The 13,544-nt window shown below is 47.5% G+C and overlaps 1 protein-coding gene across 2 annotated transcripts in view; it reads left to right on the top strand.

The window, feature by feature from the left end:
- The window catches only part of LOXHD1 (lipoxygenase homology domains 1), a 146,743-nt gene that overhangs the window by 95,534 nt on the left and 37,665 nt on the right, over positions 1–13,544 (top strand). For both annotated transcript variants that reach the window (XM_033164495.1, XM_033164494.1), the window contains 4 exons: positions 140–294; positions 1,003–1,212; positions 8,242–8,356; positions 9,975–10,183. In XM_033164495.1, the coding sequence (XP_033020386.1) occupies positions 140–294; positions 1,003–1,212; positions 8,242–8,356; positions 9,975–10,183 (689 nt within the window). The remainder of the gene's footprint in view (positions 1–139; positions 295–1,002; positions 1,213–8,241; positions 8,357–9,974; positions 10,184–13,544) is intronic.

The following is a 13,544-nucleotide window of genomic DNA, read 5'->3' as shown; positions in this document are numbered from 1 at the left end:
CTGCTACAAACTAGCTTCCTTTGCTCATTCATAAATGATTGCAAGCTAGGATCAGTTGAAGGTTGCTCATCTCGTCATTGGTGTCAGTGCTCTGAAAGCCTACATTAAAATGTGATCTTCTCCCTCCCACTCTGCCCAGTTCATACGTACAAGATTAGCGTTTTCACCGGCGATATTTTCGGTGCTGGGACGGATGCCAGCGTGTTCTTGACTATATATGGAGACCTCGGAGACACAGGGGAGAGACAACTCAGCAGCTCTGAAACGAACATGAACAAGTTCGAAAGAGGACAGGTACCGATAAAGCTGAGTATTCTTCATCAAACGTCTTGATAAGAGAGAAGTACAACTTTTGTGCTTCTCAAAAAATCAGGAAAAACCCTGTCCCTGCACACTGCCTTCCCACAAAAAAAAATCCACATGCACAAACCCTGATCTTCAATTAGTTAAGGAAACACAAGTTACATACCCTCATAAGGTAAAGGTAAAGGTACCCCTGACCATTAGGTCTAGTCGTGGACGACGCTGGGGTTGCGGCGCTCATCTTGCTCAGTAGGCCGAGGGAGCTGGCGTTTGTCCGCAGAAAACTTCCAGGTCATGTGGCCAGCATGACTAAACTGCTTCTGGCGAACCAGAGCAGAGCATGGAAATGCCGTTTACTTTCCCGCCGGAGCGGTACCTATTTATCTACTTGCACTTTGACGTGCTTTCGAACTGCTAGTTTGGCAGTAACTGGGACCGAACAACGGGAGCTCACCCTGTCGCAGGGATTTGAACCGCCGACCTTCTGATCGGCAAGCCCTAGGCTCTGTGGTTTAGACCACAGCACCACCTGCGTCATGGTACACGTTAAATGCGGGCCTCATGGAGTCACAGTGTGAGTGCAAAAAGGGCAGGGCTTAAGTCTCAGGCTCTTTGGATCTTAGCCACTGTGCACTTTTCTGCTTGCGTAACAAATAGAACCTTGAAGAATGGCTTCTGTTTCCGTTCCATTCTCCCCAGGAAGACATATTCTCAATCCAAGCCGTGGACCTCGGCGCTGTCTTTAAAATCAACATTCGGCATGACAACACGAATCCAAGGCCGGATTGGTACCTAGAGAAAGTAGAGATCCTGAATGACAACACAGAAGATTTGTTCCTGTTTCCGTGCGAACGCTGGCTCTCGAGGAAGAAGGAGGACCTGATGATAGAGCGGGTCCTTTTTGAAAAAGTAAATCGCAATATTTATTTAGGAGGCTGTAGGGCCCCAACGTCCTATAGGTTTGTAGGGCTGGGGTCTTTATTTTAAGGTTCAGATGTGGTACGAAAGAGAAATGGCTGTTTGTGATGTACAATCTTGCTTTTAGCTCAGTTGCCAAACCAGAGGCTGCCAAGGATGTAAGAAGGCAACAGTTTCCATTCCAACCATAACATTCCTTTCAATGGAATGGAAGCATCAAAACATTGTTTCAAAAAGTCATTAACTGTGTATTGTTTGTGGACAAGAGGGAGCATCCACACTTCTGATTGTCCCATGCCTAGAAAGGATGGCTCTGAGCAGTTTTATCCTTGCTCCTTTCCAAGGGAAAGCCTGCTCTTCAGTGCTAAATCAGAGGAAACGTCAACCCGAGAAAATGTCTGAATTGCTGTTTGCTCCAACTGAGGGATAAAGAGGGGTTTCCCCTGGGGAAAACAGCAGGAAAAGAGTTTTTAAAAGCAACAACTATGTGAAAGCAAGCCAGTAATATTTGCTTGACTGATTTCAGTTCCTGAACACACAAACTGCCCCAATTTCTTCTTACCTTTCTTTCCTTTTGTAAAAGTTCCTGCAAACAAAATATTTATTTTTAAAAAATTAACATCTACTGAGCGAGAGAAATCCAGAATTCAAGGGCTCAGAAAGCAGAGATTTGCAGAAAGAAAAGAAAGGGGAAAGTGGGGGGCCAGATAGACGGCAGGTAGAACTAGCAGATATAAAATATTTTTGTAAAAGTTGGAGGAACCTGCCAACTACAGAAAATAAGGAATTATCTCCTTTCCCATCCCTTCAAGGCACCATCATTTTCTCAATCTCATTTTGCCACTTCTCTTCTTGCTTTTAAAATTCTGTTGGAGTTCTACCGACAACCCCAGAGGTGACAGAGGGCAAAAGTAGACTTGTGTGTACCGTATTTTTCGCTCCATAAGACACACTTTTTTCCTCCTTAAAAGTAAGGGGGGATATCTGTGCGTCTTATGGAGCGAATGGTGGTCCCTGGAGCTGAATTGCCCAGGGGCAAAAAGAGGATCATGCTTTTTATTTTACAAAGAGAAAAGGGAGTGTTGAAAGGACCCCGCTCAGCAGCTGAGCAGCAAGAGATTGGGAGAGAGATAAGAGTTCCTGGCTCCCTTTCAGCCCCGCCTTCTTGCCCAGGCCTCCATTGTTGAATGTGCTGCAGAGGGAGATTGTTTGTTTCCCCAGCGACATGTGACTGGTTGATTAGATTATCTGTCTGGAAACTGTAGAAAAGGCTCCCTTTCCTTTAGAAGCTGCAGAAATGTGAGTTGAACCCCATAAAAATATTTTTTTTCTTGTTTCCTCCTCTAAAAACGAGGTGCGCCCTATGGTCTGGTGCACCCTATGGAGTGAAAAATGTGGTATATTATGTATTGCCAGTGTAATTTTAACAGTGACAGGCAGGGAACAGGCAACATTTTCCCCAGAATATCTAATTACCGGGCAGGGAAAAGATGGGACCAAAGTAGGCAGAGGGAAAGCCCAAAGCAAACTGGCAAAGGATGAAGGCGTCCCTTCTTTCCTGGCTAGGTCACTACCAAACAGGACACGTCGGGGAGGAAAGCATGTGCCTTAGGGAAAGTGCTTGTGGCAGGTTAAGAAGCCTGGTGGGCCAGATTAGGCTCATAGCTTTCCCCATACCCCGCGCTCACAGCTAGAGGAGGCAGGCAGGGGAGAGGACAGGAAGGAGGCAGGCGAGCAAAAACAGAGGGGGGCAGGAATGGGTCCCGCGCCCTCCCGTCCCGTCCCTCCCTATGGGCAATTCGCCCCTCCCCTATGGGCAGTTTGCGCCACCCCAGGTGCCAGAGAGAAATCTAATAAATAATAATTGAACCACGTGAACCCACTTTACCCTGCTATACCAGTTAAGCTAACTGAGAATTTAAAAATACACCATCGTGATCTTTTTAGCTATGATTCCTGCACGGCAGGCGGTCGGGCCCTTTGGGTCCTTTCCAACTCCACAGTTGCATAATTCTATGAATGCAGGTTGCGAATCTTCCAAAGATCTGTACTGGCTGGATAGCTCAGTTGGTTACAGCATGGTGCTCATAACGCCAAGGTTGCAGGTTCGATCCCCATATGGGACAGCTGCATATTCCTGCATTGCTGGGGATTGGACTAGATGATCCATAGAGACCAACTCTATGATTCTGCAATCTTCTTTGCTAGCTAGTTTTACAGATTGTCTGAAGCCATTTGCTAATTCTTGGGGTATCTTCAAAGAACTATGTGAATGCAAAATTCTCCCGCTTCAGCACCCTGTGTTTGTTCCTTTTTCAGCTACTGGTTAAACCCATTTCTCCACCCCAGCAACAGCAGCCAACCAATCATAATGGAAACAAAGGGTGTGTTAGTGTTTTGGGATAAATCTTCAAACAGGAAACTTCTGGAAATTCCCAGAAGTAGCTGGAACTAGTTTCTCTGTGTCACTGTGATCTTGGTGGTTATTAGTGTAGCTGCAGGCATTCTGTTATAATAACTTAATTTTCTCAGACAGTACTTCTTCTTAGTTTGGGTAATTAGCTGTGACACCTGGTAAAAGCCATCTTGAAAACAATCCTTGCTTTCTCCTCCTGGAACTGTCTGCAGCCAGAGTCCAGGCTTCTGCAAGCGAATTGATGGTGGAAACCCCATGGTTGACTCTCTGAAAAAAACCTATATTTTTAGCTCCAGTGCGTCAGTACTGCAGTGAGGTTCCCAGGGAAAATAGGACCTATTACCTGCTGGTTCCAGCAGAGCACCATTTCAGGTTTCTGTGATTGAAGGGGAAAGACTTCCGTTTCAGAGAGGCAAGATTCACAGCAAGGATCAAAGACCAGCTCTTGGTTATAATTCAAGACTGAATTGCAAACAAAGCCCAACTCGAAACAAAAACCCAGCGTGTCTTAAGAGCATTTGTTGTGATGCCTTTTCCCAATACCTCCAAATTACCCTGTCAGATTTTAGCAGGGCAGGTCAAATTCTGGGTAAAAATGCCGCCCCTTTCATAGCACCAGATGCAAGCTGCAAAAGGAGGCCATTTTGGGGCTGTTTTGGGGTGCATAGGGGGCTGGAATCAAAGAATTCGGTGCAAACCAAAAAGCCACTTCCTGAAGCTCCTCCCAGCTGGTGCTATTTGGCTGATAGCCAACATCTTCTTGTTCCCCCAAAGTCCCCAGGAGCAACACTGTGGCCCATTTCATGCACTGCAGCCAAGTATCGTTAATGGTTTTCCACAAACATCCCTATCTGGGGCTGTTCATTTTCTTCCCTCTGAGGTTTGGAGGAGACAAACCTTGATCCCTTGGATGTGACGGTCTGGCTTGTTTTGCTCCAACAGATTACCCAAAATGGAAGCTTGGCTAAAGATTGTGGATGCTCTGAAGAGAAACAAGGCATGACCGATTGTTTAAGAGTTAGGCCACACCAGGTTTCTGTGGTTTCTTTCTTTTCAGCGTGAGTGGGGAAGAGTAAAGCAGAAATATTTAGCTTGTTCACAGTAAGGCATATGGTTTTGTGGTTTTTATATCTTGATTTTATTCTGTGAACCGGGCAGTATATAAATTCAAATTCTAATATTATTAGAATTTGAATTTACATACTGCCCTATACGCAGGGGTCTCAGGGCGGTTCACAGAATAAAATCAAGGTATAAAACCACAAAATACATAATAAAAATTAAAACAAACACCCAATAGACCCCTCCCAAAAAACCCACATTTTGAAAGGGCATAGGATGTTAATCAGATCAACCAAAGGCCTGGCTAAAAAGGAACGTTTTTGCCTGGCGCCCAAAGGTGTATAATGAAGGCGCCAGGCGAACTTTCCTGGGGAGAGCATTTCACAGACAGGGAGCCACTGCAGAGAAGGCCCCGTTCTTGTGTTGCCACCGTCCGGAGCTCTCAAGGAGGAGGCACACGAAGAAGGGCCTCAGAAGATGATCTCAGGGTCCGGGTAGGTTCATATGGAAAGAGGCGGTCCTTGAGGTATTGCGGTCCAGAGCCATTTAAGGCTTTATAGGCAGTGCCGGAGGAAGGGGGTGCAGTGGGTGTGGGCCATCCCGGGTGTCATCACTGAGGAGGGTGACAAAAATATGAGGGGTTTTTTAAAAATTGGGCTCACGAAACTTTTTAGTTCTGTTAGGAAACCCCGACTTTCACACTCCCTTTCCTAAAGTTGGGGAAGGCGACTCTCGTTTTGCGTCCTCTTCCTCCGCCAAGATTTGAGCCAAAAGTTCTCTTCCTCAAAGACACAGCAGGCATAGCTGATTCAGAGAGCAACTCAAATGTCAAGTAGCATTTCCTTTCTGTGAACAGGAAGCCAGCCAAGCCAGCAGTTGTTCTGTTCCTGAAAGAAGAGCTGCGATCCTGTTCATGGCTCACTCTTCCATTGCTCATGCAAGCAGCCTGTTGGTGGGGTCAGGGCAGAGCTGGTCGGGGGCTGCTGGAACAGGTCTACCTGCACCTCAGCATTTAGGAAAAGCAAATTGGGCAGAAATAGAACATCTCCTGAAGAGCAGTGTGAAGTGTGCCCATCTCTAAATGATGCCCCTTGGGTATTAATTCCATAATAAAACATTAAAAATGCCATCCCTCTACAGGGGTGCCTTCAGATGTCTTCTAAAGGTTGCATAGCTACTTATCTCCTTGGCTTGGGGGTAGCATAACTCCATACCCTGCAACATTTCTCCGATGAAAATAGGGATGTCCTAATGGGACACGGGTGGCGCTGTGGGTTAAACCACAGAGCCTAGGGCTTGCCAATAAGAAGGTTGGCGGTTCGAATCCCCGCGACGGGGTGAGCTCCCGTTGTTCGGTCCCAGCTCCTGCTACCCTAGCAGTTAGAAAGCACGTCAAAGTGCAAGTAGATAAATAGGTACCACTCCGGCGGGAAGGTAAACGGTGTTTCCGTGCGCTGCTCTGGTTCGCCAGAAGTGGCTTAGTCATGCTGGCCACATGACCCGGAAGATGTACGCCGGCTCCCTTGGCCAGTAAAGCGAGATGAGCGCCGCAACCCCAGAGTCGTCCGCGACTGGACCTAACAGTCGGGGGTCCCTTTACCTTTAAGGGAAAGAGGGACATTCTGGGATCACACCAGGAACCTGATTTGAACCAGGTTTACAGCCTGAATCAAATCAGGTTTCTGTAAATCTGGGTCCGTCTGTGGAAAACAGGGACACTTGGAAGGCCTGGAACTAACTCCAAATGTTAGTACTGGGAAGGGAGGGGAGTAGTATCTGTCTGCTCATCAGCATAATCTCATATGGTCCAGAAATGTATGCAAAACCATGTCCTTAGCACTGACTTTTCATCCACTTGATGATGAGTCAAAAGTGGTGCTGTGCCACCATTAATCTCTCCTGGTGAAAAGTCTGTGGCTTCCATGTGTGAAAGAAAGTTTCTTTCTGACTGCCACAGACACTGAAAACCAGGAGCTAATTAGAATTCCAAGTATGTGGATTAATTAACGGGATCAAAATTAATAGGCAGCGCTCGCCCTTTTACTCAGAAAGGCCTTGTACCGCAGTTGAGTGGAGCTGGTTGACTTTGTAAGGGCTTGTTCTACAGGGCAGAACAATATTTTAATTGCATGTTATGACTGAAACGATTGCATAGTAACACCGGGGCAAATGAAGCCACCCCAGGGATGAGCTTCATGGGTTGCATCCAGTACATGTATCCTGCAAAGGGCCCGGTGGGACCAGGCTTACTTAACCGCTATTATTAATTCCTTTTAACTAGGCAAAACTAATTAGGTTTAATAAAAACAATTTCAACGAACATGCAGGGGGGGATTTTCTTTTATTTTTAAAAACATTTAGTCATGCTATTACACCAGCCCCCAAACCCCCAAGAATTTTTGCGGCTGTTTTTCATTCCGATCACAGTTTTCACTGCACAAATTGCTTTTGGAATACTTGGCTCATTTCTGCTTGCAAAGCGTTTTGGCGAGTCAAATCATACCCAGCGATTAGGGTGTCTGGAGCTGCTGGGCTCTGTGGACAGCTGCCTCATGTGGTGAGTCACTGAACTGCAGGTGGAACGTTCTCAGGACCTTCAAGACCTGGGTTGACTCCACTCACCTAGGCTGGCCATGGATTAGATCCTTCTGGGCAGAAAGGACAATAAAAAAGTGTTTGCTGTTCCAGCTGACATTTGGGTCCGTTGGCTAAGGGGCCATTGAAACATAGACATTGCGTTCCCACTGTTCCTTTGGGGAGATAAAAAGTTGGGTTAAGCCAGAATCGGTGGCTGAATAACAGAGACAGAGGAGCAGAGGTTTTATGGGCAGGAGGGCATTTTCCTTTTGCAGAGAGTCCCAGGGGCCAGATTGCGAGAGCTTTAGGCCCCTGGGCATAACGTTCCCCACCCCTTTCTAAGAGGATTTCTACTAGGACATATTCCTCTGAAAACAAGGAAGTCTTCTTGCTCAGAAGTATTGTTTCCTATCTGAATTTAATCAGCTGATACTCACAGACTTGATCAACTAAGATTTATTCTAACCAGGCGACAGCCTTGGTTAAAATCGAACTGGTTAGAGGACTTGCAGGCTTTGTCGGCAGCTTTCTTTATGACATTTGTGTCCCCCCCCCTTCAAAAAGCTCCAATTTTATCTACCTGACAGTCCTGAGAGGTAGGTTATGATGGGGGGTGGGGGTGGGGGGAGCAAGAGAGACTTGCCAAAGGGCACACAGTGAGCTCTATGAGTGAGTGAGGATTTGAACCCAGAGCTTGCTCCAAGTCCAAAATAAATCCTGCCTTTAATCATTTTGCCTGGGTGCATAGAAGCAGCATTGTAAAATGAGCCCCCCCCCCAAAAGTCATTTGTGTATATATTTATATCCCATGAATCACATTGCCCTTGGTAAACAGCTGACTTGGAATAACCCATACCAGGAATTGCGGTAATATTGTTTCTTGGGGTGTGGAGGAACTTCTTCCGACTTTGCTGGGAAGGCTGGGGCTGTTAAGTCCCCTGAGTGTATTTGCTCTCTCCCATTAGAACTACGATCCTGACCAAAAAAACGCCGGTGAATCATCCCTGAGCCGGGACAACAATGCCAACGTGAAGGATAAGAAAACAGATAGTTCGGGTGAATCTCCTCCGGAAGGGCCATGTAAGGATGTGCTGCACTGCAGTGGGGAGTGGGCAGGCAGAATACGACAATTTGGCACTTGAACACGTGACTTTGTAGGGTGGGAGAAGAGATTTCAGTCAGTTCACTGCAATTCCCCAAGTGCTTTGATCAGCCCCTCCTACCAGGGAACTCTGGGAACTGTTGCTCCATGAGAGGAATGTGGGTCTCCTAAAAACTCCCCCACAACTTCTCCCAAAGAATCCTGGGAGTTGTAGTTCATTAAGGGCTCTGAGGGTTGTCAAGTGACCCCCCCCTTATCTCTCCACAGAGCTGCAGTTCCCAGAGTGGTTTAAATGCCCATTTCTCTTCCCAGAGAACTTCGGGAATTGGAGCTCTGTGAGGGATTAGAGGTTTCCTAACAACCCCTAATAGGGACGCATTTGGCGCTGTGGTCTAAACCACTGAGCTAAGGCTTGCCGATCGGAAGGTCAGCAGTTCGAATCCCCATGACAGGGTGAGCTCCCATAGCTCGGACCCAGCTCCTGCCCACCTAGCAGTTTGAAAGCACATCAAAGTGCAAGTAGATAAATAGGTACCGCTCTGGCGGGAAGGTAAACGGTGTTTCCGTGTGCTGCTCTGGTTCACCAGAAGCGGCTTAGTCATGCTGGCCACACAACCCGGAAAAACTGTCTGCGGGCAAACGCCGGCTCCCTCGGCCTAGAGAGCGAGATGAGCGCTGCAACCCCAGAGTCGTCTGTGACTGGACCTAACGGTCAGGGGTCCCTTTACCTTTACCTTTAACAACCCCTTGCCCCTATCCTGGACTGCTTGGATTCAGAGAAATGGGGGGTACCAGCTAGGGAACCCCCAAGGGAAGAAGGCTCAGAGCCTGAGGTTTGGTGATGGGTTGATGACGAGTAGTCAGAGGGAGAAGACTGTGGGGAGGAGGTGTCAGAAGCTGAAGAGGCAACAGGGCTTAGTGAGCAGGGAGAGTCTGTGGCAGAGAGAAGTCCAGAATCAGAGGCAGAAGCCGAAGCAGGAGAGGAGGCAAGCCAAGATGTGTCAGGTTTGTGAAGAGTCATGGATGTCTCTCTCTCCTGCTGTGGCAAGCTCCCTCCTCTTAGTCTCCCAGAACCAGGAGAGGCATGAAGCAGGGGGCAGCGAAGACAAACATGAAGCTTGCTGGGGGGGGGGACCTGGAGAGGAGGAGACATAGACAGCTGTGTGCTTGAATCTTGGCAACTGCTTCATGGGAACAATACCTACCAGAGACAAGTTGCTGTTCCCATTAGGCCTGACACTGCTGTGTAGATCCTGTTTTGCTAATAAGACTTGACCACAAGTTGCTCAGTGTGATTTACTGCTGGCTCACGCCTGTCAGCACTCTTAACAAATTACAACTCCTTGGATTCTTTGGGGGGGGGGGAAGCATCGGGTGCTTAAAGTGGTATGATGATGCTTTAAGTGCATGGTGCAGACGGGGTCTCACTGTCCCTGGCAGTGGCTCTACAAAGTCTCGGTCAAAAGAACCCCTGAACAGACCTCATGTCTGAAATCCTTTACCTGCAACATGCCAAGGATTAAACATGGAACCTTCCCTACACAAAGCACACCCTCCGTCGCTCACTTGCCTTACTGCCTCTTCCTTTGTTTTCAGTGATTCCTTACCATATCATTGTCACCACGGGTGCCGAGCTGGGTTCAGACACTGACAGCCGAGTCTATATCATCATTTCGGGTCCCCGGAAGCTGCAGACGGGCCGGCTGTGGCTTGACCTCCCGGATGGACAGACTGAGTTTGCAGATGCCTCCGTGGAGAAATTCTCTGTCATGGGACTGGATGTTGAAGAAGTGAAAAGAATGGAGGTAAACCGTACAAGTGAGGTCTTGGGAGTGTTGGTGTTGTGGGCCTTCGACCCAAACTTCTCCCCAAAGAGGGCGGAGAAATTGGAGGCTGTACTGAAACGCAGCATCTCAAGTACATCTCTTAAGAGTTGGGGGAACTTTGGTCCCAGTTGTCACTGAACTGCAGCTCCCATTGGCTCCAGCGAACATTGCCAATGGCTATGGTTGATGGGAGTTGTAGTTCAGCATCATCTGGAGGGCCAAAGCTTCCTCCCAGCCTACATATATGAAGCTGCCACAAATTGTTTCAGATGATTGGTCCGTCAAGTCCAGTATTGCCCGCTTTGATTGGCTGTGGCTCTCTGCAGTCTCCAGCAGAGATACCAGAGGTTGAACTTGGTGCTTTTTCGTGGAGCTGCGGCTCTTCCCATTGGCAGTGTGTGTTTTGTGCTAAGAAGTGCTGCAATGGAGCGCATGCGCCGGTGCGCCACAAGATGGGGAGATGGTCCCTGTCTTAGATGGCTTTCAAAGCAGAGTGAGATAAACAAATGGAGGGGGGGGAGCCCATCGATGACTACAAGTCATTGTGTCCAATGGGAAACTTCTGACTTCCGGCTAGGCAACATGGCGGGCGCCACGGCAGCCAGCAGCTCCTGAAGCCAGCCAGAACCAACTGCACTACCAGGTTGGCTCCGGGCTGCTGAGACTGCCGCTGCCACTGCCACTACCGAAGGGGAACCGGGGACGCCTGCCGTGTCAACTGGGGGAGCTGCTGACCGTCCCCCCGTGACCCAAAATGAGCTGGGAGCGAGAGCACCTGGCCACCCGGCCGACTGCCCAGCGAAGCTCTGGGACCAGGAAAACCCCGGAGCCAACACAAAAGAAAGGGGAGAGGAGGAGGAGGAGAGAGAAAGAAGGAGAAAAAAGAAAGGAGTCCTACCACCGCCGCTGCTGAGGAGGAGAGGTAGGAGAGAACCGGGAAGGCAAGGACACATGGCTGAGCCCAGACCCGACCTGAGCCTACCACCCTGGCAGCTCGTGCTCCAAGAGCAGTCCGAGGACCAGAGGAAGGCTGCGCGACAGAGGAGACCACAGAAGAGAAGATATTAGATAGATGATAGATGATAGATAGATAGATAGATAGATAGATAGATAGATAGATAGATAGATAGATATTTAATAACTTTTTTCTCTTCAAAGAGAAACTTCCATTGTCAGATGCAGGATATCTCCCAGCACTACTATCTGGCAGCTGAAACTGTTTAGGAAGGGTGCTGTTTCCTTTGGTTGGTATTCAGCTAAGTTGGTATTCAGCAAACCCACGACTAAGCAGAATGTCCTGCTTTGGGTCCTCCCTAGGACAGCTGTTTAGTCACTGTGGAAAGCAAGGTGCTTGTTCTTTATGGAGCTTGTTCTGAGCTATGAAAACTCTTCTTACTGCATGTGTGAATGTGTGCCCATGTGTGTGCATAGGATTGGTTGGTGTTGCACAACAAATCTGCCCCTCCGAAAAGCCGAATTGTTTGCAATAAGGGAAGTGAACTGTAAAGCGTGCGATAACACTTGCCTTGATACAAAATCACCTAACCTCCCCACAAACAAATCAAAATGCATGGTCATTAAATAGCCAACAATATCATCCAATCTCCCTGCAAACAAATCCAGATGAATGCTAAATAAGCAGGTCACCTAGTAGTGTCCAAGGAGGTATAGCAACTTTTTTTTACAGGGGTGGTATCCAGCATTAGTAATACTCAAAAGTAGACCCATTGAAGTTAAGGAGCATGATTAAGGCAGCAATCCTAACCCTACTTACCTAGGAGTAAGGCTCCCTGAATTCAACAGGATTTACTTATGAGTAGACATGGTTTTTAAGACAGCACCTTAAAAAGCAGAGACATCACCTTGCCGACAAAGGTCCGTATAGTTAAAGCTATGGTTTTCCCAGTAGTAATGTATGGAAGTGAGAGCTGGACCATAAAGAAGGCTGATCGCCAAAGAATTGATGCTTTTGAATTATGGTGCTGGAGGAGACTCTTGAGAGTCCCATGGACTGCAAAAAGATCAAACATATCCATCCTTAAAGAAATCAGCCCTGAGTGCTCACTGGAAGGACAGATTCTGAAGTTGAGGCTCCAATACTTTGGCCACCTCATGAGAAGAGAAGACTCCCTGGAAAAGACCCTGATGTTGGGAAAGATGGAGGGCACAAGGAGAAGGGGACGACAGAGGATGAGATGGTTGGACAGTGTTCTCGAAGCGACTGGCATGAGTTTGGCCAAACTGCGGGAGGCAGTGGAGGATAGGCGTGCCTGGCGTGCTCTGGTCCATGGGGTCACGAAGAGTCGGACACGACTGAACGACTGAACAACAACAAGACATGGTTAGGACTGCATTGCAACTTTGGTCCATAATTTCAGTGGGCTTACTCTGAGTAAAACCTAGTTGGCATGACCCCCAAATTTGCATTGATACGTATGAATTTGCATATGCAAATTTCGTGCAGCTCTGGATCCAGTTTTGTCCTCCTTTTTGGTGATTCAATCCCTCTTTTTAGTGACACGTAAGTAACTCCCTTACCTGCACAGGTGGGAAAATGTCTTAGTTTGATGGTTTACAAATTGTGCATGCCTAACCAAATCCTATTCCTTTCCCTTCAGCACACATCATCTGAATAGGATTCCTGCAAAATATTCCAATGCAAAAATCTCTGACATTTGGTGTGCATCTGTTTGGGGCGGCTCTCAGCTATGTATGCCCCCCCCACCACCACCACTTTCAATCTATAAATGCTGTAAAAAAAAAAAAAAAGGAGAGAGACAATGATGACTTGACAAAGTGTTGCTCTCTATCAGAGATCGGATTCATAAATGGCCTGCAGCGAGGAGAACTTCTTGTATAATTTCCTAGCTCGACATGGAAATTGTTTTCACAGCTTGCCAGACCTTGGGAGACCTCTCATAGGAGAGCATTAATCATGGCTCATAAGCAATGTGCACCGATCAGAGATCCCAGCGCAGGAACCCTTATGCAACAAAGGGTTTGAGAGGCACAATTTACATAGACAATCACTCCACTCAGCTTTATACCCCCCCTTTGCTTTTTCCTGACCGCCATCTGTAGGCAGCGTTGTTGCTCTTGCATGCTATGCCTTCTTCCTCCTGCTCCCCCCAATTAAAATTATTGACTCTTTTAAAAAGCCAAAAGCAGGTATTTTAAAATATTCCAAATGATTAAAAGCGACAGTAGCTAAAAAGGAATAAAACACACAAACCTTCTGCAGATCTAGATAGACTTACCTGAGCAAAAATGTGTTAAGGACGTGCCAAAAACAGACAGTGAATGCGCTTGTCCAAAGTAAATAGGCAGGGAGTTCCAAAGT

The sequence above is a fragment of the Lacerta agilis genome, chromosome 11, assembly GCF_009819535.1.
Source record: "Lacerta agilis isolate rLacAgi1 chromosome 11, rLacAgi1.pri, whole genome shotgun sequence".
NCBI lineage: Eukaryota > Metazoa > Chordata > Lepidosauria > Squamata > Lacertidae > Lacerta > Lacerta agilis.
Note: the sequence above shows the minus strand (reverse complement) of the source record. Positions and strands in the feature narration are given on the sequence as shown.